Genomic DNA, 27873 nt, shown 5'->3' with positions numbered 1-27873 from the left:
TGTATTGTATGAACCCGTGGGGTGATGGTCATGTGCTGGTAAATAATGGCACACTAAGTGTGAATAGTGTGGGAGACTGGCTTTGTGTGTGCGGTGATGGGCAGACATGTACCGGACGATCGTCGAATCACGAGTCCAATCGCGAACTGCGAAGCTAAATTTTTCCGAAAAAACTTGCCGAAAGTCGGATTTCATGAGTGTCGTGTAGGGAAGGTATTGGAATGGAAAGGTGAGGGAGTTGGCAGGAGAGGTGGGCAAGAGGTGAGTCGAGGCAGAGGTAGGTATGACAGGTCAGTGGTGACCACGACACACTCCTTAACTCTACACTACTCACTACCATATGACTCGCCCACTCTTCACTTGCTCCACCATATATAAACAAAATAAAGTTTAAGAAATAGAAATACATAACGGGGACAGTGAATATTACTATTCCACTCAAACACAGTTTATTAAGTCCTTGTACAATAGTATATTTGGGAACAGAACATTATTGGGGTTTAGATAAATGGAGATGGTACATATAAGCAGTGAGACAGTGAATACAATTAAATGATGAAACTTACAATATAGTTCAGAGGAAAGTTCACCACAGGAACTAAGCCACACACTAGCCACAGGTCCCAAGACCTACTCAGCCAAGTACTGCTCCAGGACAGTACTCTGCCCAATGTCTCCAACAGTCTCTCCTCCCGAGACTCTCCAGCTCAGCTCTGCACACAGGCCAGAGCTCTGCTCGACTCTCCAGCAGCCTTCTCCCGAGCTCTGCCCACAGGCCAGAGCTCCACCCACAGGCCAGAGCTCTGCCAGTCTGCTGCTCAGTGCTCTGCATACAGCAGCACCTCCGCTCGAAGTCTCCTTCCTCAGTTGTTCCTTGGGCTTATGTTGTCGTGAGAGGAGCACCCCCCACAATGGGGTGTGCACCACGTGTTTTGACCTGACGCCATCAAGAACAAAAGACCTCAGACTTAAGCTGAAAGGTGTGTCTCTGACAGCTATTTGCCAAAGCAAGGTGTGACCATATAATTTGTTAAATTAGGTCTCCCTTAGTGACCTACACAAGCCCAGTTGGACTATATCACAAAAGTTGCAGCTGCCGAATGGCGGAGGGTCCACTGAATACTGTTTGTGGCTTTTGTATTATTTTTATTACAATCAGAACTAAGTGCTCAACCCACAAGGGTCATACAGCACTGTAACTTTGGTTGACACTTTTATCACAGTATTTGGGTCACAACAGAAAGACTGGGTTGGATTCCCAGGTGTGCTTAGATGTATGAGGAACTCTCCTTACACCTGCCTCTCTTCACCTGGCAGCAGATACCTAGGCATTACTAAGCTGTGGTAACTCAATGGTAGAACATTCAGGTCACAACCAAAAGGACTCAAGGTTGTATCCTGGGTGACCCCTCAGATGTAGTTCTCAATGCCGGTGAAGGGCTTGCAATCAGGAAATTGGACCTGTCCTACCTTTTCCTGGGGTCATACCTGATGTGTCTTATTCCCAAGGTGCTGTATGACTCCTAGGGATCTAGTACTTCCCATTAAATATTATCATCCTGGGAAAGGTGAGACATGGGAATGTCTCCTAACACCAGGTACTTAGTTACCTAGCAGTAAATAGATACTGATATGACTCGTGAAATCGTAATAACATGATTGCAAACAAACCACGATACAGGTAGGGTTATGCACTGGTCTAGAGTTTTAAGACTAAGTTGCCATGAGTTCTAACCCCATCCATACTCTGGTTTGGTTAGATACTGGTATGTACTGTACCTAGGAATTTGTTGACTTGTGGATTGTATTTTAAGGGATAGGATGTAAGGGACTGAAATGGAAGTAAGTCCCACTACTTTGCTTTGGGCTTTAATCCCAATGGAAATAAGACATTATGACTTTCTTGGGTTATCCTAGGTGTTAAAAGCATGTTCAGTTAAATTTGAAAGTGTGACTATTGATTTTCTAATCATTCATATATATTTGTTTTGTTACAGATGAATGGAGAAACAGATTTTCATGAACCTGCTGAAAAGAAGATGAGATTAAATGATGGTAAGGTTGCTTCAGTTTGTAGGTTAATTTGAAAAAAATGTTAATACGAATATAGGTTCACTTCTGCTGTGTGCTTTAAAAGTGTGCTGTGCGGGTGAATCATGGATGTATAGGTCTTCATTTTGTTGTCTGTCATCGTGTTGGCTACCAGAGGCTATGTAGTATATGAAATGGACATGAATTTATATTTCGTTGGAAGGCAGCCATAAATCATCAGTGCTGTATCCATCAGCTCAAGGATATCTGTATGGAAGTGTTATGTTCATGATGTAGGGATAAAATTAAATGCAAGAGTTTCTTACCAGTGGACTGAATTCGCTTCTACTTCACAATAAATTTATCCAATTCATAATTTTTTAATGCAGTGGGATTTAAGTTGTAATGCAAAATTGTTTCCTGTTAAATCTTTGTTTATAATTAGCTACTTTTCAATTGTTGAACTGTATTCACTAGCTTATTTTTATATTTGTCACCAAATTTTTCATGGTTCTCTTTTCTTGTGCATAGGGTAAAAATAAATTGGACATGCAATTCATTGTTTTTGTTACTCAGTTAGGGGCATAAATTGCATTCTGTATTATGATCCTTATTTTGGAAAGCTGCAATATAATCAGGACACTGACACACCAATGTGCACCTATGGAGCATTAGTACCCTATGTACATTTGTTGCAGCTGTGTTTGCCCTTCTCACTTGACAAAATTTTAATCTTTTTAATTTTCTTTTGTGCACACACACACTTCCTATTATCTGTGTTGAGCCTCTACCTCAGGTGGTCTTGTGTTTTATTACACACTATACTGTACAAGCTTAATATATTTACTGCTATCAAAATATCAGAAGAACCTTATTGTTAGATTACTGACTAAAAGTACTGGAAGTCAGAATAAAAAATTCGAGATTTATTTCTACATGATACAATGTTTGTACAGAAAATGAGTGACATTTGGTTATGCATGCAGAAAGCCCATAGTTATGTAGAGCATTTTGGGCAAGCCTGACTTAAGACTTCATTAATAATATAAAAAAAAATCTGAAATTCATCAAGGATCTTTGATATTATTATTGCATCATATGGCAAGGTTTACCATATTTAACTAAGGAACTGACAGTAAAGTACAGTACTATTACAAAAATTTGATGTGTAATAATTTTACAGTGCCATATTTGGTATATAGGGTGCTATCTCATTTATTTTTAACTATCAAACCATTTTAATTGAATCTCTAGTAATTGATGTTGACAGATTGTGTAATTGATATAATGCAACATGTGCTTGTCTTCTGTAAATTTGACAGATAGCATGTGAAACACACACTTTACAAATACTGATGGCATGTATAAGTAAATTATTAATTCCCTTCTGTAGCACTATCTTGTTCTGCATTTACACTTTAATACTCTGTGTTAAATATCAGTGAAACAAAGAAATATGAAATCAATTTGGACTTACCTTTGATAGGTTGGGTGGGAAGACTTACATTACTTGCCGAATAAGCCAGGTCATTAACCATTAAACTGTCCAAACGTAGATCTACGTTCACGTGGGTAGCGCTCTGACCTTTATTTTCTCCATTTAAAAGCATGTAAAAAAAAGTAGATCTACGTTCGGAGCGCTACGCACGTCAGTGTAGATCTACATTTGGACAGTTTAAGGGTTAAGTTCAGCTTTATAAGTAATACAGACATAAATACCATACAGACACGCACGCGTACATGTGCATGCGTGCACACAGACACAGAAACCGACAGACAAGCCTTGATTATTATGAATAATGAATCCTGCTAAACTATTGCATTAATTAAATTCATGCTATTCGAAGCTGTTATAACACAAAGTATGATAATTGGTCCCACTCCAGTGAAAATACAACATGCAATGAAAATTTTTTATATTACCAAAGGATAATAAAAATGTATTTCTTATTCAAGTATTTTATAAACTAATCAACAAAAACATTATTTCATTTTAGCATTGATCTGTATTAAGAAGGTCTCCATCAGTCATTTCTTGCGAGTGTGATTCGAGCAAGTCAGACATTTGTAGAGTCCGGTTCATCAAAACCAAGCCACCTTCCAATGTCTGTTATTTCTTCAACAACAGCTTGCACTTGTGACAGCTTCTTTATCTGCAATGACAGACTCACTAATAATTTTAACACTATGCCACTGAATTCATTTTCTAAAATGGTCAAACCACTCATTGCTTGCAATAAAAGTTTCTTCAGTTTCTGCATTAAATCAGTTTTCTTTCACTGCTGTAAAGAAAGACTAAGCTTATGTTTGATAAGAGACTTTATTTTCCATCACTGTAATACCTCTATTTCTAGTAGCTGTTTGAAGCCACAAAAAAGCCAATGCTGCTGTACCTTTTTCTTTTATTTCATCTGTGTGTTTTATAATATTAAGCACCATTCCATTCCAATATCTCAGCTTATTTTAGAGATGCTATTACCATTTGCATGTAGCTTTATTATATAAACTTCTTGTTCTGATATAATAACAAGCCTTTTTTCACTTGCATTAATTGCACTGAGTATTCTCCTGTTTATCCGTATTTGCTAAAGGCAGTTTGTCAGCATTTAGTACTGTAAACTTGTATAGGGTAACAAGCTGTGGCACATCTTTTCAAGAGCAGGAGCAATGGGATGGGCAGCAAACTCGTCCTAACTGAATTGTGACTCACATTAAATAAGGTCTAGTATTTTATAATTCGTCTAAATTGAATTTCGCATTATTCAATTCATACTAATCAAGGGTTCACTGTATATCTATAAGTTCACACCCTACTCTAATTCTCTTACCTTGATTTGATGCATTACATCCTGGAGTTTCTTCTTTTAATGTACAGCCTCTGCTCACTTAGCGATGTAGTACTTGTTTACCGATGACTCGGACCTACGACAGGCTCTCTGACCAGCATGCATACCTAAATAATGTATATTAGAGCTGATGTCTATTCTGTTTATTACAGTATACAGTGCACACTGTGTGAACATTTAAAAATATACCAGAAATGTTATAAATGGTGCAAAGGTGGCATTAAAGCAGTATTAAAAATGGTTTACACAAACCCACCCACCATTATAATATGCTCCTCACTTAGCGACAAATTCGTTTACCTATGTGGTCTTAAGAATGGAACTCCATCATTAAGTGAGGAGAGGCTGTACTAGCATCAAACTGCTCAGTACACCACAAACTCTTGTACATAATTTTGGTCTTTCATTAAAGCTCTTCAGTATGTTTTAACTAAAGGCTCATTAAATGTTTCTCATAGCAAATAGTTTTCCTGCTCAAGTAGATAAATTGCATTGGTGTGTCGCTGAACCTGAGTTATCTTTGTGTGTATACAGTTTTAATTTTATTTGTTGTTGTCCAGTAAGGTTAACATGGAAAAAATTTATATAGCTCTTGATAAAGCACTATTCTTACATTTGATGTTTGTGTTTAGATCTGTAAATAACAGGGTCGTTTATTACTTCAGCTTGTCATATTTATCAGGATTTATAATGTGCAACATTGCTTGAATTTGGTATTCATCTTCCAGCAATGTGAGCTTGGGACAAAATTTTTCTTCCTGTGCTTTTTATAAGGTGTTCAGTATTAGCACTTATGTTACACTAACAATTGCTTACAACTACAGTGTATGGTGTAATTATTATGGTACAGGTGACCCTCGCTTTATGCAGTACATGCGTTCCAGGCCCATGGCAGCTGTACTTCGATCATTCAGAATATCACCCATTCCACATATTAAGAATCTCCAGTACATTTTGTGAGCATTACCGATCACGTGGCAAATGCATGTCGCACGTAGGAGATTACAATCAGAAATAGAACAACACATAAAGCGACCCCACATAAAGTGAGGGGAAACCTGTAGCTATTATTGCAGGAAAATATATTGACCTCTTATAAGCTCAAATGCTGAAACATATAGAACAATGACTGACTATTGTTGTTATTATTTGGAAGATCTTTATTCAGATATTGTTGGTGTACCATTTACACTTGTTTTAGTGTAATATATCTGTTCATGTGAAGTATGCTGTAAATGTTACTGAAAGAAAGTTGAAAGTTTGAGAGGTTAGTATTAATGATGCAGCTTCTTAAGAGCAGAATTATTAGCAGTACCTAATCAGTTTCGTTTACTTTCTTGACAGTGTGTCCTGTGTACAGTATTTACATAATCATCACAAGATGCAGTTTAGTTAATTTGCTTTATTGTCTAGCGTGGTGCTGAATATTTAATGTTAAATTGTAACTTGTTATTATTCATATTAGGGATGAGATGATACCAAATTCTTTGCCAATACTGATACCACCAGAATTGGCCAGTACCCACTTGATACTGATGCCATCAGAATTGGCTAGTACCCACTTGATACTGATACCATCAAAATTAGCTGACACCCACTGATATCGATACGCTCAACTTTAGGCCAATGCTGATGCACAAAAAATTAGTAGATAGTCTGTTTTGGCAGAAGTCTTAGTTGTGGCTGTAGAAAGGGATATTGACACACTTTAAGTTTAGTTGACTAATGAAAAGTTTTCTATTATTGCTCTACTTAACATTTTGGCTGTTCAGGGTTATTAGACTGAGCCAGTTGCCAAAGTTTGTAACCATTACATTTAGACTTCTTCACCCTTAATAATTTGTAGTGTTGCATGATCCATATAGTTTAGTACTTTCTTTTTTAATCTACTGTAGTGTAATACTGTAATAATAATAATATTACATTAACCCTTTGACTGTCGCAACCCCCAATCCTGAGGTGTCTCCTGGTGTCGCAAAATTAAAAAAAAAAAAAAAAAATATTTTTTCTTATGAAATGATAGAGAATCTTTTCCCGATTGTAATGACACCAAAAAAACGAAATTTGATGGAAAACTGACGGAATTATGCTCTCGCGAAGTTAGCGACCTCGGCGCTGTTTACAAATCGGCGATTTCGCCCACTTTGAGCCCTATTTTCGGCTAATTCCATTGTTCCAGTCGCCCAAACTCATAGCTATTTCTTTAGAACTTCATTTTTTCTATCGATTGAATTCAAGAAACTGCCCATTTACTGATTTCAACTACCTAATAATGTGGTCAGAAATTTGCAATTTGGCCAATTTCACGAAAACTAAAAAATATGACAATTTCAAAATAAGGTCCAGAATGAACAATGCAGACATTCCTGGCTCTAAAATAACATTTTCTTTGTTCATCAGTCATGTCTCCAGGCCCCTCTGATATTACTCTTGCTTTCTATTTTGAATTTTTATTCAAACAAAAAATATTAGACTTACTATTATGCAGACTACTGCAATGCTGTAATAACTGTATAAATAACATCAACCCATTCATGACTGCATATTAGAATGGCTAGTTGGACATTTATTGGACAATGGCATCATTTGTTTACTTTTGAACATTGGCAAAAATCAAACATTTCCCCTACTTTGAGCTCCATTTCTAGGTTCTTTTTATAGTAAAATCAATCAAAATCACCTCTATTTCTGTAATATGTTTTCCATTCTATCAAATGAGACCAAGAAAACGAGAATACAACCATAAATACTATACGAAAATAGACCACAAAGTCGGCATTTTAATTAAAAAAAACGGTCGGAGTTTTTTTTTTCTCATTATGCACTGCGTGCTCCAGGATTTTTTTTATATGGTGCACACTGACCACACAGACCCATTCTCTCACATGTGGGCCTACCAGCTTTCTCCTGCTTGATTTGAAGCCGCTAGAATTTATGAGTATATATACGTCAAACACGGCACCTCGTAAAACGTATATATACGGCCGCGACAGTCAAAGGGTTAATGGTATAATGAAACCTCGGTTTTTGTGATTAATCCATTCGAAAAAGTCTGACGAAAACCGAATCTTATGAAAACTGAAGCAATATTTCCCCTAAGAAATAATGTAAATCCAATTAATCCGCTCCAGACACCCAAAAATATTAACAAAAAATACATTTTAGAGAGAATAACTATAGTTTTACATACAGAAAACAATGAGAAAAATATAAAGACTAATGAAATGGATAAATGAACATTTGACATCAGTTTTACCTTTATTGAAAAGACTTGTTGACATATGGAAGACGGCGAGGAGGGGAAAGGGAGGAGGAGAGGTTATTGTTTGGAAGGGAATCCCTGTCCATAAGGAATTCAGGTATCAAGGCCCTGTCTGGGGTTACTTCCCTTCTTTGTCTTTTACTGGCACTAGGAGTAGCTTGAGTCACTGGACTCCTGTTGCACAAAAAATCTGTCTAGAGAGGTCTGTTTCTGAACTTGCAGCCTCGCCATGCCTTACCACACTGTGTATGCCAGTTTGCTTCCTGAATTTGTCAAACCAGCCTCTGCTGGCCTTAAATTCACTAACAGCAGCACTCGTTCTAGGCATTTTCTTTGCGAGATCTGCATGCATCTGCCTTGCCTATTCACAAATTATTGCCTCCAAAACACTATCTCCCGCTAACTGTTTTCGTTGATCCACAACAACAACTCAACTTCTTTGATTGTTTGCGATCTGTTTCTTTAGCACATTTACCACTTTTGCAACATTAGCTTCCTTGATTTCTTTTTTCTTTGCCAGGATGAAACTGATCATTGATGCGGACTTCCCGTACATCCTGGCAAGATCGGCCATGTGTATGCCGCTTTCGTGCTTTGCTATAAATTTTTTCTTGAATTCTATCATGTTTCTTGTCTTTATCAAAGGGCTGGCACTAGGAACTTGCTTTGGCCCCATGGTGGCTTATTTAGCAGTCACACTCAATAAACAAGCACAAAAAAAATGGATTATTACGAATTGTTTCAAATGAATGCGCATGGTGATGCTCACTCAACAAGACACAAAGGCAGACTGAGTCAAGAATGCATGGGATGCTTTGTGTGGGCACTCGATTCCGGGGAAATGAATGCTGAGTCACGTGGGCAGGTGGATGAGTTTGGTACAGATGATTTTCAGCTGTATGAAAACTGAGTGCATGTATAAAAACTGGGACAAAATTTTGACGAAAAACTAGGGCATATGAAAACCAAAGTTTGACTGTATATAACAATAAGTGATGAATAAGACTCGTGTGCAACACCTGGGTACCTTCATTATGGAGACTTTGCCACCCAGTGGCTTTTTCAGTTCAGTAGAGATTACATAGTGGAGATACTGGAAGATGAGGTAATCAGTCTCTCAGGTTTGATGGAATTTGTTCAGTCTCTAAGCCTTGATCAGTCTAGTCAATCTAGCCTTGATCATTGTGCAGTACAGTAATAATAATAGAGGTAATGGCACTCAATCCTTTGAGTTGTAATTTTCTCTGAAGTATTGTACAGTGGCTATTAAAAGTAATGTACATGCACAAACATGTTGTATGCATGATTTAAAAGCATTTAATATAACTTACGAGTTCCTTATCCTTGTTAACATCTGCACATAATACTGTAGTATTTAGTTTTCACTAAATTGCCTTAGTTCACACTGTAGTGTGTATTTTGTCTAAGTTCCTACAGTACTGTAACTTTGTCTTATCTTGGGGACTAACTTTCATCGTTTATTAAATTTTGGGATTCCTGTAACTAGGTACCAGAAATGTATTTGTTTATTTAGCATAATTCTGAGCATTATCTTGGAAAAGAAAAATGTGCATCTTTAATGCTAGGTTTCTGTTATGAAGGAAACAAAAATGGGCATTGTGTATCTCTGATTCCTGTGATTAGTTGCTTGGAAAATAGTTAAAATGAAACAGGTCACCATTTGGGGGGGGGGGGGGGGTCTGGCTCATGATTTGCAAGACTTTTGATTTTTTTTTTTTTTTCAACAAGTCGGCCGTCTCCCACCGAGGCAGGGTGACCCAAAAAAGAAAGAAAATCCCCAAAAAGAAAATACTTTCATCATCATTCAACACTTTCACCACACTCGCACATTATCACTGTTTTTGCAGAGGTGCTCAGAATACAACAGTTTAGAAGCATACACATATAAAGATACACAACATATCCCTCCAAACTGCCAATATCCCAAACCCTTCCTTTAAAGGAGGGGACTTGAAAATATTTGCATTAAAGTGAATTTGTTCCAATAAGGAATCACTTATTAGCCTTGTTAGGTGTCACTCCTGTTATCATCTTGCATTTGCATAAGAATATAGATTTCACAAAGTTTAGATATGTAAACTATGTGATTTAGTCTTTGTCAACTGTACAGGGAACCTGGAAATATGGTAATGAGCCTTGATTAGTGTAAATAATGATAAGTAAAACTATTAAGACTCCTATGGTGGCTACTGTGGCTATTTAGTTAATAACCCTATTTTTTTATCATAAGAGTTCACACTGCATAGGGCAAAAAAGGCTATAAAATCACTAGTGTGAGAGGATTCAATAAGTAGCTGATAATTTAAATTAATATATTATAGTGAGATGGTAAAATCTATGAAATTACTGTTAATTAACACTGATTGTTAGCTGTTCATAATTGTGTATAATTCTGAATGTTTAGCAGTTTGTTTAGTACATTATCCCCTATTTGTATGTGCTTGGAGTACTTAGCTTATTTAGAGAAACAATTTTTTTTAACAGTTGTAACCATTATGTACTTAGTCTAGTATGAATTGTTACAATGTAATGTGTTGATGTTTGTAGCAGGGTAACCCTTGCAGAATATTTTGAAAATGTATATTTTGTTTCTTTGCATTGGTGACATTTCTCTTCTGTCCATATCTTTTTCTCTTTCTAGGCACCTCCTTGACACACACACACACACACACACACACCAATATTTAGTAACAGCTGGTACAGCCTCTCCTCACTTAGCGATGTACTCGTTTACTGACGACTCGGACTTACGACGGGCTCTCTGACCAATATTCATACCTAAATAATGTATATTAGAGCTAATGCCCTCTATTCTGTTTATTATAGTATACAGTACTTTACTGTATAATCATTTAAAAATATACCAGAAAAGTTATATATGGTACAAAGATGATACTAAAACAATATCAAAGATGGTTGCCACAAACTCGCTACCATTATAATATGCTCCTCACTTAGCGACGAATTTGTTCACCGACGAGGTCTAAGGAACGGAACTCCATTGTTAAGTGAGAAGAGGCTGTAATTAAAAAAAAAAAAATGCTACTCCTTGCATGCCATCTTTTGAGTTAATATTTTATTTTTTTTCCAAGGGTTTGTTGATTTTTTTTTTTTTAAACAGACTCTATAGATTGTATTTTTAATCTAAATGTTCATCTGCAGGAATTTTGCCTGCCTAAATAGATAAAAAAGATTACCAAAAAATATTCTTCATAGGCCTTGCCTCTTAATGTATAAAACATATGGCAGATTGCTTGTCATAAATCAAAATATAGAAAATAATAGACTTGTTTGTATTTCTCTTAACTACTTTCTAAATAAAAAAGTAATTTTTGATATAGCAGTCATATTTTGACAATACAGTACTACTTCGTGGATGGAATGTTTAGGTGGTGAGGTTTGCTAAAGCTTTATATGAAAGGACAAGCAAGCCATATTTGCCATTATGTATATATATTCTTGTTAAGTTTAGTTTGAGTTTGGGACATGACAACCACTTACATGACTTAATTTCTTTTATTAAAAATATCCAAATCACCTGGTGTTAGTCATTCAAAAGAATTTGACATGGTCCAGTAGTTTTATGCTCTGCTTATGTGACCCATAATTGTATGATTTATTGTTGATTGCTTATCCTTATTATAAATATTGCAAGATAGCTCAGACCCCTAAAGCATACTTTTTGTTGAATTGCCACTTTAAAGTTAATGTCATTTGATAATGTAACTCACATTTTAAAATTACGGGTATTAAAGTCCCATGTAATACCATGGCTTTTGTTCATTTAGCATGAGTTCATTTTGAACAGCTCTTTAGTCCAATCTGTCTTTCTTGGCGGTATTACGGTTGTTCCTTGTTTAACATGGTATGGTTTGGATGCCATTAGTGGTCTTACCATGATTGTTCATTGCCAACTTTTCTAAATAGCTTTGTTGTTGTGTAGTCTTGCAAAGAGTTTTCCAGGTTTTTATTCAATCTGTGATGCTAATGCTGGCTCAGTAGCTGCCATTTGCTAATGTTGCTTTTTTTTTTTTGGCCTACTTTACCATAATGATGTATTGGAAAATATTGAGAAATCACACTTTTTGATGTGGCATTCTATGCACTGTACGTGTGTGCAGACAGCCAAGTGTTAAAAAATAAATTGCTTTGTCGTAAGTGGTACTTTTACAATTTCTGTATTTTAAATACTTACTGGCTGTCATACTTGTATGAAATTTAAAACATTATTATTTTTATTAACACATTGGCCATTTCCTACCAAGGTAGGGTGGCCCAAAAAGGAAAACCTTTCATCATCATTCACTCCATCACTATCTTGCCAGAGGCACACTTACACTACAGTTATAAAACTACCATGGCTTTTGTTTATTTAGCATGAAGTTCATTTTGAGCAGCTCTTTAATACAGTCTACGTGTCTCTTGCCGGTATTATGGTTGCCCTTCGTTTAACATTAACACCCCTCTGAAGGAGGGGTGTTAATGGATCATATTTTTATTTTTAGAAAGTGATTGCTCAGTTATGTGACCTAAAGGGTAGTGGGCATTGGCAGCTAATAAAAAACGTAGTTTAGTTGGTTTGTATTGCTTTAACAAGATCAGTAGAACATGTACAGTATTTGTGTATTATAATCTGCCATTATTTGATATAAGAACAAGGGCAAGGGCATATGTGACTACAGATGAACATGTCATACTAAAACACACAAACTTGACTATTATCACTTTTAAAAGTAATAAATAGTATTTAAGAAGAATGTACTGTATTTCTAGGACTACATTTTTGCTAATAATTTCATATTTTGGTTTATACGAATTTGTATTTTTTACTTATTATAAATAACGAACACACTACAGTTGTGCATGACCTGCTGAGCATTCAGTTTCATTTGGTCAACTCACAACTGGGCTAGTGAGTGTTTTGTTATTTGAAATGACAAGTTAACAAGAGTTATTGTGGTTTTTTAACCCGTAAACGGTCCAAACGTATACAGTGGACCCCCGGATAACGATCAGCTCCCAACTCGACCAATTATGTAAGTTTATTTTTGTAAGTGCTTTTGTAGGTGTATTTTTAGGGGTCTGAAAAGGACTAATCTAATTCACAATATTTCTTATGGGAACAAATTCGGTCTATAATGGCACCCAAATAGACTTCTGGATTGAAATATCGTTATGCGGGGGTCCACTGTATATACGTTTTTTCAACATTTGAAAGTATGTAAAAAAAGTAGATCTTTTTGTTTTTTTTTTACATTTGAAAATGTGTAAAAAAAACTTTGATCTACTTTTTTTTTTATGTTTGAAAATATGTAAATAAAAACGTAGATATACTTTTGTAGCACTACACATGTGAACGTAGATATGCTTGGACCGTTTACGGGTTAAGTGAGGGTCAGGAAATCAAAGGATTAGGTATAGTTCTGTATTGTTCAAGTGTGTCCTTATAAAAATTGCAAAGTTTTTTTTTTTTTTTTCAACAAGTCGGTCGTCTCCCACCGAGGCAGGGTGACCCAAAAAAGAAAGAAAATCCCCAAAAAGAAAATACTTTCATCATTCAACACTTTCACCACACTCACACATTATCACTGCTTTTGCAGAGGTGCTCAGAACACAACAGTTTAGAAGTATATACGTATAAAGATACACAACATATCCCTCCAAAACTGCAAAAATTGCAAAGTTGTTTCTCTTTAATTTTTGTTATTTCTATACAGTATTGTACAGCCTTTCATTGCTGTGGATTATCTAACACCCTCTTACCCTCAGTTTAATGCTTTATTTATTGCAAGAGGTAAATTTAATTATGATAATTTTGTGTATATACAGTATACTTTATTTCAAGCTTTAAAGGATACTTCTTTTTTTTTTCAGTAATGCAGTATTTTGTTTGTATATAATGTCATTTTCTTGTATAGGAAACTAAGGTGCTCTATCATTAAGAGTATTTTACTTTCAATACAGTTTTTATATTACTTACATTGTAAAGTAAATTTATTGAAAGGTATAGCACAACCCGTTCACTCTCTCTCTTCCCCTGAAATTAACCCTTAACCCTTTCAGAGTTTCAGATGTACTATTTTGACGTACTAGTATGCCTAAATTCTAGCGCCCTCAAATCTAGTGAGGGAAAGCTGGTAGACCTACATATGAAAGAATGGGTCTATGTGGTCAGTGTGCGCAGTATAAAAAAAAAATTCTGCAGCACACAGTGCGTAATGAGAAAAAAAAAACTTTGACCGTGTTTTTGGATTAAAACAGCGACTTTGCACTGTATTTTCGTATGGTATTTATTATTGTATTCTAGTTTTCTTGGTCTCATTTTATAGAATGGAAGACATATTACAGAAATTGAGATGATTTTGATTGGTTTTACAATGAAAAGTACAGTGGTCCCTCGTTTTTCGTAATTAATCCGTTCCTGGAGCCGTTACTATAAACGAAATTTACGATTTGCGAATCAATTTTCCCCATAAGAAATAATGTAAATACAATTAATCCATTCCTGACACCCAGAAGTATTAAAACAAAATTTTTTTACATGAAATATACGTGTAGTACATAAACAATACAATGGGAAATGATGAATGAAACATTAACAGCATAACACTTACCTTTATTGGAGATTCTTCTTAGTGTATGGGAGACTGGAGGAGGAGAGAGATTAGATTGTTTACAGTTTGGAAGGGGAATCCCCTTCCAGCAACACCTCAGGTACCAATTGCTTCTCTGGGGTTGCTTCTCTTCTCTGTTTCTTAATGCCACTAGGACCACCTTGAGAGTCACTCTAGTCCTGTATCGCAAAGTAACTGTGGAGAGAGCTCTGTTTCTGGCGTCTCTTAACACTTCCCTAAAATGGCCCAAGACTTTGTCACTGTACATATTTCTCACCTTCTTTACCACAGGCTTGGCACTAGGAGCTTTCTTTGGAGCCATGGTAGCTTATTTAGTACTTGCAAGCACTAAAATGAGTGGAATATTATGAAATATTTCGTAGGAGCACTTGAGGGGACCTTCACTCACTGGTAAACAATGCCAGACTGGCTGGGTAGGGAGGCCGCCCCGGCTCACACCGTGCATACGCGTCCCAGACGAACTACTATTCGCGAGTCAACCTATGAAAAGCGAGTCCATGTTTATACGAAAATACCCCTATGATTGGCGAAATTTACGATTGCCGAGAACTACGAAAAGCGAGGGACCACTGTACCTTGAAATTGAGCTCAAAGTAGCAGAAATGTTTGATTTTTACCAAAGTTCAAAAGTAAACAAATCATGCTAAGCGTCCAATACACGTCAACTGGTGAGTCTAATATTCTTTCACAAGTGCACCGATATTATTTATACCATTTCTACACTAATGCAGTAGTCTGCATAACAGTTAATCTTCTATTTTTTGTGAGAATAAAAATTCAAAGTGGAATGCAAAAGAACGTAAGAGGAGGGGCGTGGGGACGTGACTAATGAACAGAGGAAATGTTATTTTAGTACCAGGAATGTCTTTCTTGTTTATTCTGGACCCTATTTGGAAATTGGCATCTTTTGAAATTTGTGTGAAATTGGCAAAATTGCTAAATTCTGACTACTGTATTGGATAGTTGAAATCAGTAAATGGGTGGTTTCCTGTACTCATTCGATAGAAACATTGGAGTTCTAGCGGAATAGTTATGATTTATGTCGACTAGTACACTGGAATTGGCAAAAAATAGGGCTCAAATTGGGAAAAATCGCCAATGCGTAAACATTGTCGAGACCGCTAACTTCGCGAGAACATAATTCCGTAAGTTTTCCATCAAATTTCATACTTTTGGTGTCATTATGATTGGGAAAAGATTCTCTATCTTTTCATAAGAGATTTTTTTTTTTTTTTTTTAAATTTGGGCGACCCTGAGAACAAGTCTGGGAGAGGGCCTGGGGACCCTGAAAGGGTTAAACTTTCCCACGTAGATCTACATTATTGATGCCAGTGTCACTCGTGCAGATCTACATTTTAAACACTGCCCTTGTATATACCGTGGGAGAAATTTTGGCATGAACATGAGAGTGGGTTTGTGCAGTGAATATGCTTAATAAAAAAAAAAATCCTGCCTTGAGAAGTGTTTGACAGGGAAAACAAATCTCTGATTTGTTTCCTTTAAAACAGCAACCTTGAGGTGTTTTCTAAGATGGTTTTATTGGCTGTTATTTGGGTATTGGTTGATGAAAAGTAAGACATACTATTGAAAGAGAGATGATTTTGGTTAGTTTCAGACCATCCAAATTCTTATATATTTCAATGTAGTGAAAATATTTAATTTTCTGTTGATTTTACAAGGAAGGGTTGGCTCCCCTGGTCTGTTTTATGGGTGTTTAATAGTTGGCTTCAATTATTGGGATGGTCTAAACCACGACCAATCATACTCTCATGTCTAGGCCAAAATTTACCGCTCGCAGCATATGTGAGGGCACAGTGCTTAAGATGTAGATGTAGTGTATATCTTGGTGACACTGGTGTCAGTAATGTAGATCTACATGGGAGCTAGTGAGAGTTACAAAGGCTGGAATGGACTAGAAATGACATACCATAAATGTGGTTGCCAGGCATTTAGGATCCTGTATATGCAAACATAGGTTAGGAATTTTTTACATATGTGGATTATTTCAAAAAGTAATAATCTAAAGTGTACATTTGCCAATTTTTTGGAAAAAGTGTCATTTCTATTAATCAAAACTTGTTGCACACAAAAAAACTGATTGATAAAATGAATAAACTGATTGTTTTGAACATAAATTTGAATACAATTTTGAAATGCTGGTATATATTGAGTTGTATGAGTAGTGTGTACTTTGTGCCAATACTGTGTGTGTGTGTGTGCACGCGCGCGCGCATGTGCGTGCGTGCGCGCAAAGGCGGAGAAGATTCAGCATTTCGAATTAAAACTAAAAAATTTAAATAAATCGTCAAAACTGGTTCAGACCTGGACAAAATATACGTACATGTATCTCCGTTTATTTTAAGGCATGATATAACAGAAAAATGCCAGCACAGTTGGTGGGCAATTAGAAATTAAGAAACCTTGCTTTACTCACTTTTTTATATTGCATAGTAACTGTGGAACAGGGAGAATAAAAAGGCACAATACCATGACTAGAACAATACACAAATAACTTTCACAGGAGGCTGAACTTACGATGACATTTTGGTCCGACTTGGACCATTAACTACTAACTACCAGTACTGCTATCACTATTACTACTACCTCCTCCCGTCCCCCTCCCTCTCTCGTGTATGTTCTGGCTTCCTTCTCTTGCACTTTTCTGTGCGAGTAGTTAATGGTCCAGGTCGAGCCAAAATGTCATTACAAGTTGCAGTTTCTTATGTGTGGGTTATGTGTATGGATTGTGGAACATTTTTAAAAATAAGGATTAGAGTGATTTCAGTTTACTTGGGCTTTGAATAGGCAGGTTTGCTGCATAGTTATGGTCAGCTATTTACAATAGACTTTTTTTTTTTTTTTTTTTTTAACAAGTCGGCCCTCTCCCACCGAGGCAGGGTGACCCAAAAAGAAAGAAAATCCCCAAAAAGAAAATACTTTCATCATCATTCAACACTTTCACCTCACTCACATATAATCACTGTTTTTGCAGAGGTGCTCAGAACACAACAGTTTAGATGCATATATGTATAAAGAGACACAACATATCCCTCCAAACTGCTAATATCCCAAAACCCCTCCTTTAGAGTGCAGGCATTGTACTTCCCATTTCCAGGACTCAAGTCCGGCTATATAAAAATAACCGGTTCCCCTGAATCCCTTACTGAATATTACAATAGACATATACCATAAATTGTGAAATTATGAAGGGTCAGTAGTCATACTGTTTACATACATCGCTGATATTTTAAACATTTTTTGTTTATTGTTAGCCTTATTGTGAATATAAACCCAGTGCCTTGGCTTGTGTGTAAACATACAGGCTTCTTTGATCCTCAATCCACATTGGCAACAATGCCTTCTACTATTGTATAGGTTTTCCCCACTTCATGGTTTTGCTTTGTGCAAATTCACTTAAATGCAGCAACCCTACTCCTGCCATGGCTCATGGAATCGTAATAACATGGTTTCAGACAAATCTACTTTTATCGGTAATTTGCTGTATTTGGTATAAATTCACTCGTGCAGTCACCCAAGAATAATATCACTTTTTTTTTAACAATATTTCTTTGAAATATCACACTAAATTGGTTTATATTGTCATTTACGAGAAAGAATACTGCAATAAAGAAATAAATAAATTTGGGTATAGGGGAAATCCAATGATCATATTGTGAACAAAATCCTATAGCTTTCAATTAAAGTGCCTTGTGCATAGTCAAAAGAAAATGACCATCTGCTCAGAGGAAATTGGCTTGTCCAGACACAAAGTTGGGACTAGTGGTGGAGTGAGGAAGGACAGAGTAGTGGGGAGAGGTGTGTTTATGGGTTCATAGCATGTACACTTCAAGCCAGGCAGAGACGGGGTTAATGGGTTGGTGGAAGGTAGGAGGAGGAGGATTGTGATTGAATTTTGGGATTTAATTTTTTCTCTTGCATTTATTTTCGGTGTAAAGCCACGTTGTTTTTTATAGTATGCTCATAATTTCTTGGTAAAAATAATGAAATGTGTGTTCCTGATTTTTTGGTTGTTGTACAGTATAGGGACCATGAATTTTGAATTTTTTTTTACTAAATATTTTTGTATATTTGGCCATTTAGTGCATGTATTAAGTAACCAGTATTGTAAAGTAAACATATGTCAAGAAATGTGGAACTGACAGTCTTTGAGCACATCCCTTTGTTTTACGTACATGATATGTTGGGTTCACTTAAGGCAAATTTGCTCTTTGTGCCATGGGCCGGAAATGCATATGTTACATAAAGCAAACGAGACCTGTAATGAATTCCTAACAAGTTGTGAAACCTTATCACTAAAGGAAGTTGTGGGTGCAGTTCAGGCAGACTGAACTCTTACTAGAAAGTATAACAAATTTTGCCAAAATAGCAACAGAGGTTTGGAGGAGGAAACTAGACCAGTCTTCTGAACCTGCCAGATCCAAAAGATTGTGATGGCTATTTGGGCCTGTGGGCCATTATTTGTAATAACCTGGGTGACCAGATAGTCAACAAGGAAGCCAAGCCTCGAGCCAGGCTGCAAGACTAGAAGTGCCCTCAAATCCATTCATGGGTATATTAAAGGTATGAGAGTCCTTTACTATGCTCAGGAGCTGAGCCAAGTGGATGTGTAGCAAAACAAAACACACCCAACTCATATCCTCAGCCAGACTACAGATATGCAAAGTTTGCTACCTTGGCCAGTGTTACCAAGTACATACTGTAATTTGAAGATAAAATGGCACAATACTGTGACTGGAACAGTGCACAAACAATTCACATATAGAAAGAAACTTGCAGCAATACTTCAAGTTCCTTTCTCCTGTGTTTGGGTTATTTGTGTACTGAATGAGTTATAGAGAAGCAAAACTATGAATGTCGAGATATTTTTAGGCATACGTATACAGGTACAGCATCGATTTTCTGGACACTGATGGTCCGGAGCCATACAAATTTATGAGCAGGAACTTTAAATTCTCACGGCAGTGTATTTACCACCAAACTGTACGTCACTTATCCAACCCCAAGATCAAGGAATACTGCGCTCTCTAAAAGCAGAAAAATCAGTAATCCAGAAAGGCTTCGAAACCAAAGGTCTGGAAAATTGATGTTGTACCTGTATTAGTAAATGAAACTGGTGCTATAAGGCTGAAATTTCAAGAGAAACTATTGTACTGAAACTGCAAGTAAAATGCTATTTTCTTTGATACTATTTAGCTTGACTAATTGTATGCATGACCAACAACTAGCTGAATTCAGTACTTCATGTGGAAATATAGCCACTGAGACAATGTACGTATGGTGCTAATACTTGTGAAACTTTTAGGTGATAAATAAGTTAGTGTGTTATCACAAATTAAATCTTTGTGTTGGTATATTAAGTAGCTGGAAGGTTTTAATATTGGTATTAAAAACTCAGATTAGGAGTAGTTACTATTAGAATACTACTGTGCTCAAGTAAATTGTCACCATTTCTAAGAAGTCTTGTTAAACCCAAGCTTATCTTGAGAAAGATTAAATCCTCTATTCCACTTGAAATTGAGTGAATTAAATAGAAATTGAGTTCAAGGGTCAGAAATTAAAATATTTCCATGAAGACTCCTGTTGTATGTTTTAAAATTATATTGCATTAAAGTTCGTGTCTTCTAGACTTGGTCTGATGTGTTTGAGGTCAGCATCCTAGCCAATTCACTTCTTCCCAATATGCTTAGCTTCAGCTTAAGATATCACTCGTGCTACAGGATTGCATTAATTATGTAGGGGCTAAGTACAGTGGACTGTTGGATAATACACAGTCTGTTAAAACGTTTCCACTGAAACACGGTTGCAAAATTGCTGTGTATAAAAAATAATTTTACGTGGTGAAGTACAGTGGGCCACCAGTTTTCGTAATTAATCCATTTCAGAGAGAGTGACTAAACCCGAATCTGATGAATTCGGAATTAATTTTCCCTATAAGAAATAATGGAAATCCAATTAATCCGTTTCAGACACCCAAAAATATTAAAAAAAACATGTTTTCTGCATGAAATATAAATTTACCTACACAGAAAACAATGATACATGAAGAATAAAACAATAATATCACACTTACCTTTATTGAAGACATGGTGATGTATGGAAGATGGGAGGAGAGGATGGAGGAGTTTACAATTGTTTGGAAGGGGAATCCCCTTCCATAAAGACTTCAGATATTAAGTCCTTATCCTGGGTTACTTGCCTTCTTTGTTTTTTAATGCCAATAGGACCAGCTTGAGAGTCACTGGACCCCTGTCGCTCAAAAAAGTGTTCCAGAAAGGTTTGTTTCTGGTGTGTGTTAGGACTTGTGTTGGGAGACAGGACAAGATAATCCTTCAATATGACACGAATATCAGCTCTATGGCTTACTTATCAAGCACAACTCATCTGATATGACATAATAAACAATATTAATAACACAGACACACGATTTATACTCTAGAATGAATAAAATATGACATTAAGAATGTCACGAGTGGTGGTGGTTGTTGTTGGGTGTATAAGGGCCACTGAAAGATGAGCCTTACATAGTGGTGGTGAATGCGGAAGCAAGAGGTAGCAGAAGTGGCGGTGTTAGTCAGTAGCCCTATATACCTCCAACAACAGTGGAGGAGTCAGTCTCGTGCTGTCCTGTTTATTGTAGATTAATCGCTTAACTTACTTGCTACACTGTTTATGCTACACTTCATAGCTGGCTGGCACTATAGCCTTTATTGACTCCTGCTGCTTTAGTATTGTACATATTGCAGAATCACTGAAAAAGGCACATTCTCCCCTCTCTCTCAGCAGTTTACCAAAGGGCTGGCTGGCACTAGGAACTTTCTTTGGGCCCATAGTGGCTTATTTAGGAGTTGCAAGCACTAAAAAGAATGGAATAATGCAAAATATATCATATGAACATGCAAGATCATCCTCACCGGTTGATAAACAGTGGCACACTGGCTGTACATGGAGTGTCAGGGCCACTCAGGCTGTGCGGACATGTTCCGGACGAATGACTTGTACCAAGTTCAGTGACGATCTCTAAGCCAGTATTTTAACGAGAAAACATTACTATACTTATTCCGAATATTATGTATTCCGATGACGTAATTCGGGGGTCCACTGTACATGCAAGGAAAAATGTGGTGCGCATGATGTTTTTTCCCCTCCATCTCACAATGAGCCTATTGACAAGTCCATTGTCTTATGGGGAAAGCCTACATATTGTACACAACCTCCCTTGCCCAGCACTTCATTCGCTCATGTCCAATACCATATATTAGGCTTGTGTTAGTGAATCAACTCTTGATCTTTTCATCAACTTGTCTTGTTTCTGGATAGTAACCATAGCACCATGAGTAATGCAAGTGATCCTGGAGATGCAGAGAAGAAGCATAAGCATGAAAGTCTTAGTGCTTTGAAGAAAATTGAGGTAGTATTAGATAAGCTTAAGAGTGACACACGTGATGGAAATGGCACAAGCCTATGGCCAGAATGGGCCATCAGTTTGTACAATTAAAAGAATGAGGCAGATATGAACTTGTGCAGTGAGTAAATCAGGTTGTGACCTTAAAAGAATGATAAATATGTGTTCTTCCAATAACTTAACTCCCCCACAACCACACACCATCCCAACCAGCAACCTCCACCCACACAACCTGCTCTACAATTATTTCCCCCCCCCCCCCAATACCTTCCCATGGCCACAAGTCTACACTTATGTCATTCCCCCACTATTTTGTCCAGCCCCATGCCCTCACCACTATTTTCTCATGCCCTAATGCCCACACCTTACTTGACTTTTCACCTTAACACACTGTCTACATACCTGATCACTTAGTCACCGACTACATTCTTGACTGCCTGCACCATCTAGCAACTCATCGTATCACGCACACCAGGCCACTGATAACCATAACTTTTACCTGCACCACTCCTCTACAGCCTGAAACAAACACTTCCACTGCCTCATGCCTACACCTTACCTACGCTTTCATGATCCACTGCCCTAAAACACTGTCCACACACCTAGTCTTGGAGCCACCCACCACACTTACCATCCACACCAACAGCCACACACTCGCCTACCCTCACCCATCATCCGTACCACCACCCACACTGGCCACTGACTACATGGTCACCATCACACCTCATTGCCTCCTGCTTCCAACTGACTCCCCCCCCCATCCCTTTCTACTTCCCTCCCGCTCAACATCCTCCACTTGCCAACACCAGCCTTCAGCTCCTGCACTTACCAAATGCCCTTATCCCAACCACTGTATCCCATCCTGACTAACCCCTCCTGTGTACACCCAAACCATTCTAACCCCTCCTTCAGAGCCCCTGTGCAATTAAAACAAGTGGGACATCTGAATAAGGCACCTCAGTCATTATTACATTATTTTTTTTTTTTTTTGTACAAAATTTGTTTAGCTTTTTTTGGGGGGTCTTATTTTTCCCATAGGTTTTACCGGTTCAGTTTACATGCATTTTCAGTAACATAGCTGTCTTGTTTTCCGACTGTCATCTGTATGTAAGGATACAAAATAATGAATTTATACATAGCATGGTACTGTTTTAATTTTGTAATCACAACCCTGAGTCAACACATGACTGATCGAGGTTTTGGGAAAATATGCAAATTAGAACTAAATGAGAAACAGGGTAACTGAATGTTGAAACCCTCTGAAATACAGTGGTGTCCTGATTTTCGGCCATAATTCGTTCAGAAGGCTGTTCGAGTGCCGTTACCGAACAAATTTGTTCCCATAAGGAATAATGTAAATTAGATTAGTCTGTTTCAGACCCCAAAAATACACTTACAAAAGCACTTAAAATAATACACTTACATAATTGTTTGAATTGGGAGCTGTACAAAACTCGGGGGTACCACTGTATTATTAATGAAAGTGGAAAAATCTAGATTTTAAAACTTAGGGTATGAAGACAGTGATCCCAGAACAGTGCTTATATAACCCAATAATTTAGGAACAGGAAGGAGGTGGGTTTTATGTCCAAGTTTTATTTGGCTGCGATGACTTTGTGGACCCCTGACTTAACTGTTAATTTGCATAAGAATCACTGCAGTTGTAGAAATGACTTGTCAATGTACTTGAGCAGCTAAGTCATATAAACTAACAAACTGCTCTTCCTATTCGAGAAGGTGTTTGTAGTTAACTGATTGGTTATTTGTTAAATTTGTTTTAATTTTTTTTAAGTTAGAAAAGCACTGAATCTCAAAAAAAAAAAAGACAGCGCTTTCTTTGCCAAGTTACTAACACTGTGAAGTACTGTTAAGGAATATTGTACATCATGCTGTAATAAAACCACTTGGATGACAGACTTTCAATACCACTGTAAGACAGTGTGAGACTTCAAATGTGAAGTTTGCTTGTGAGGAAGTGATTTTGTTACATGAGGTAAAGCAAATTTGTTAGCTTCCTAATGAAATAGAAATATTTAATGTCATTTAAAAGTGTGTATATGTGTGTGTGTGTATTCACACACAGGTATCGCCTATATAAGCACGCACATTTTCATCCATTATTTGTTTGGTGTGCTTGATATAGAATCTTGGGATGAGAGAGCTGCTTCCTCCTAGACCTTGCATCATATGCTATAAGGGCAGGGAGAGGAGACTATGAAGTTGTGTGGCAGGGAGTAGACACAGCATATTTGGATCAGTATACAGTGAGGGAGGTTGGCAGAATACGAATCAAGCATCCCTCAGTGTGGGAGGGCAGGGAGTGACACGTGTGTGGAGTAGGTAGTGTGCAGTAACAGCTGTCACAAGGGTGCCCACACTAATGTTGTGTCTTCTTCTCTCTTCTTATCATTTTACAGGTTGGCCCGACTCAAAGATCGTTCGATCCTTTTGGCTGATGCCGATCATCCATTGCTGCGTCCCAGTCCTCCACACTACTTAGGGCAAACATACTGTTACCTTTCATTTTATGAAGCATTATCATAGACCAAGCAGAGCTACTTTCATTTGACAGTTAACAATATTTCCCTATCAGTGCAGTAAGATTAAAAATTTGCCTATGGAATGATTGAGCCATTTAGAGGACTGTTCCTTCACAAAGCAAGTTATGCCACAGGCAAGCCTATATTGATGCCCTGTTGCTTTGTGATGGTAATTTGCTTTTGTTTGTTTTGTTATCTTTGCAGATATTGGCGTATGGGTTCTGCTTTCACTGAAGTGCGGTGCGCCTGCCGAGTGTCACTAGAGAATAGGATCTGTACAAATTTAGTTAATAAATTTAGCGATTTGTGAATACTTCTTAGTACATGAGACTGAAGAACTTAAATTATGAATATGGTTTTGCCATAACCTGTCAAATGACTTTATAGGAATGTGTTGCCCATTATGATCCATGAGAAAATTCGCTCCTGGGATCAAATTTTGTTTTCGTATGTACGTAAGTCAGTTCGAGAATGAGTGTGGTGACTGTTTTGCTTCAGTGGGTTGGAGGGTTTTTATATTCTACTCTTTGCAGGGCACAGGTTGAGCAGCCACTGGCCACCCCACTGTGTGTGTACCTTGTGAAGATACAGGAAGCTTAGAGGCAGCAACCCAGCCACCGGCACCTGTCTCAGGGCTGTGTGGCTGGTTCATACTCATGATCATTCATTCCCACATATCACCCATCATGCTAACCCACTCATCACATACCCAACACAATCAATCCGAGTGATATCTTTTTGTGAATATGTGATATGCCTGTTCTTTTTTTCTTTGTCGTTTCATGGTGTAAGGTGGGCAGAAAGGCCTCTACGACAGGGGAGATTCAGCGGCTGGCCGTTCGTCTGTTAAATGGGGCTGCTATTAACGCAATGTAGCTTCCCCAGTGCAGTGGTAATGGTTCTCACTATGGTGCACCTGTAGGCCAGCTTACTATATTTGTCTTTTGACAAGGGCAGGGTAATTTTTTCTTTGTTCCTATATATTTTGTAAATGTATACTGTACAAGTTCAAGCAGCTTAAATTGAACTTATTGCTACATGAGGAGTTGATACTTCAGCCTATTTAAAGCTTAAATAAGTGGAATAAGCAAATATGGCTTGTGGTGATAAAAGTTTAGTAAACTCAAAATGCCAAAAGACATGTTAGTTTGCTGGAATATTGGAATAGGTGTGGCATTTGCTTCATCCTCTTGTAGAATGTTTTATTCTCATGTTCACCTTCTGTTCCTCTTCTTAATCAGTTCAGCATATTTTCTGACCAAAGACGACAAAACCCGACATGATAAGCCATTGCTGTCTGTGAATGGGGACCTAGGTAGTCAGTGAAGTGATATTAAAAGTTGTAGTGTTTATTGGAAAACTAAAATTTGTTTTGTAGATAAATACTAGGAGCATACTAAGATTTGGGAATAGAAACCATTCATCTGGTTGAATGATTTAATTAACTCTAAACTACATTATTTACTCTCTTAATGGTTATTTAATGGCTAAAATTAATTTAATGTATACTTCTACATACTGTATATATGCTGGTATATATATACATACTATATAACTCCTGTGAGAAGTTACCTACTGCATGTACATTATATACACAAATATGCAAACAATAACAGCTTATTTCTCAGGGTAAAAAATCTTATGAAAAATTAGTCCTTGGAATAATAATACCATAAATCCCTACAAGAAAATTGAGACATTGAGCAAGTGGAGAGATGGATGAGTTGACAAGGGCATTATGTGGACAAATGTTAATTTAATGACACATTATCCATTTCTCACTGATGCATGGTAACCTGAAAAAGAAGAAACACTTTCATCATCATTCACTCCATCACTGTCTTGTTAGAGGCATGCTTATACTACAAAACTGCTACATATCAACACCCCTCCTTTGGAGTACAGATTCAAGTCCAGCTAACTGGTTTCCCCAGAATCCCTTCATAAATATTACTATGCTCACACTCCAACAGCACATCAAGTCACGAAAACCATTCGTCTCCATTCACCCGTATCTAACATGCTCACAAGTGCTTGCTGGAAGTCCAAGCCCCTTGCACACAAAACCTCCTTTACCCCCCTCCTCTCAGCCTTTTTTAGGACAACCCCTACTCTGCCTTCTTTCCACTACAGATTTATATGCCCTCCAAGTGATTGTTTTGTTCCATCCTCTCTAAATTTCCGAATCACCTCAACAACCCCACACCATGCTGTGGATATGACATCTCCACTGCCTCCAGCCTTCTCCTTGTTGCAACGTTTGCAACCCATGCTTCACCCATGTAAAAGCATTGGTTCTACTATACCCTCATACATTCCTCTCTCTGTTTCCATGATTGCATTCTGTCTCCACAGATTCCTCAGTTCACACTTCACCTTTTTCCTCTCATCAATTCTATAATTCACCTCATCTTTCAGACGCATCTGCTGACAAGTCTACTCCCAAATATTTGAAAACATTCACTTCCTCCATACTCCTTCCTTCCAATCTGATATCCAATCTTTCATTACCTAAATTTTTTGTTATCCTTACCACCTTGCTCTTTCCTATGTTCACTTTTAATTTCCTTTGACATACCCTTCCAAGCTCATCCACCAACCTCTGCAAAAAGTGCTTTGTGTTAGATTCTTTATCTCTTAATAACACACCTCTTGCCAACACCCTAGCATTCCTAAAGCCTACCTTTACTGTGAAGTAATCTCCTCTCTCTCCTATATGTATACTCTAACCTGAGCCTCACTATCCTTATAAAAGCTTTTAATTGCTTTCAGTAACCTACCACCTATTCAGTACATTTGCAACATCTGCCACATTGCTCCTCTGTCCATTCTATCATATACCTTCTCCAGATCCATAAAGGCAACGAAAACCTCTCTATCCTTACCTTACCTTTGATATACTTTTGAAGAGTTTCAAGAGTTTCACTACTCTTGGAGCCCGGCCATGGGCCAGGCTCATCTGGTGCTTGCCTGGTCAACCAGGCTGTTGCTGCTGGAGGCCCTCTGCCCCACATATCCACCACAGCCTGGTTGATCTGGCACCTGGTGAAGGATCTTGTCCTGTTTTGTCTTGAAGGCTTCTACACTTGTTCCAGCTGTGTTTCTGATATCTTCT

General features: G+C 37.4%; 1 protein-coding gene across 8 annotated transcripts in view; it reads left to right on the top strand.

The window, feature by feature from the left end:
* Positions 1-27873, top strand: part of hfp (Poly(U)-binding-splicing factor hfp) — a gene marked incomplete at its 3' end in the record, with an annotated part of 75686 nt that overhangs the window by 6957 nt on the left and 40856 nt on the right. For 3 of the 8 annotated variants that reach the window (XM_070100300.1, XM_070100299.1, XM_070100298.1), the window contains 1 exon segment: positions 1998-2055. In XM_070100300.1, the coding sequence (XP_069956401.1) occupies positions 1998-2055 (58 nt within the window). 8 annotated transcript variants of the gene reach the window in all.

The sequence above is a fragment of the Cherax quadricarinatus genome, chromosome 72 (assembly GCF_038502225.1).
Source record: "Cherax quadricarinatus isolate ZL_2023a chromosome 72, ASM3850222v1, whole genome shotgun sequence".
Taxonomy (NCBI): domain Eukaryota; kingdom Metazoa; phylum Arthropoda; class Malacostraca; order Decapoda; family Parastacidae; genus Cherax; species Cherax quadricarinatus.
This window is presented reverse-complemented; position numbering and strand designations above follow the sequence as displayed.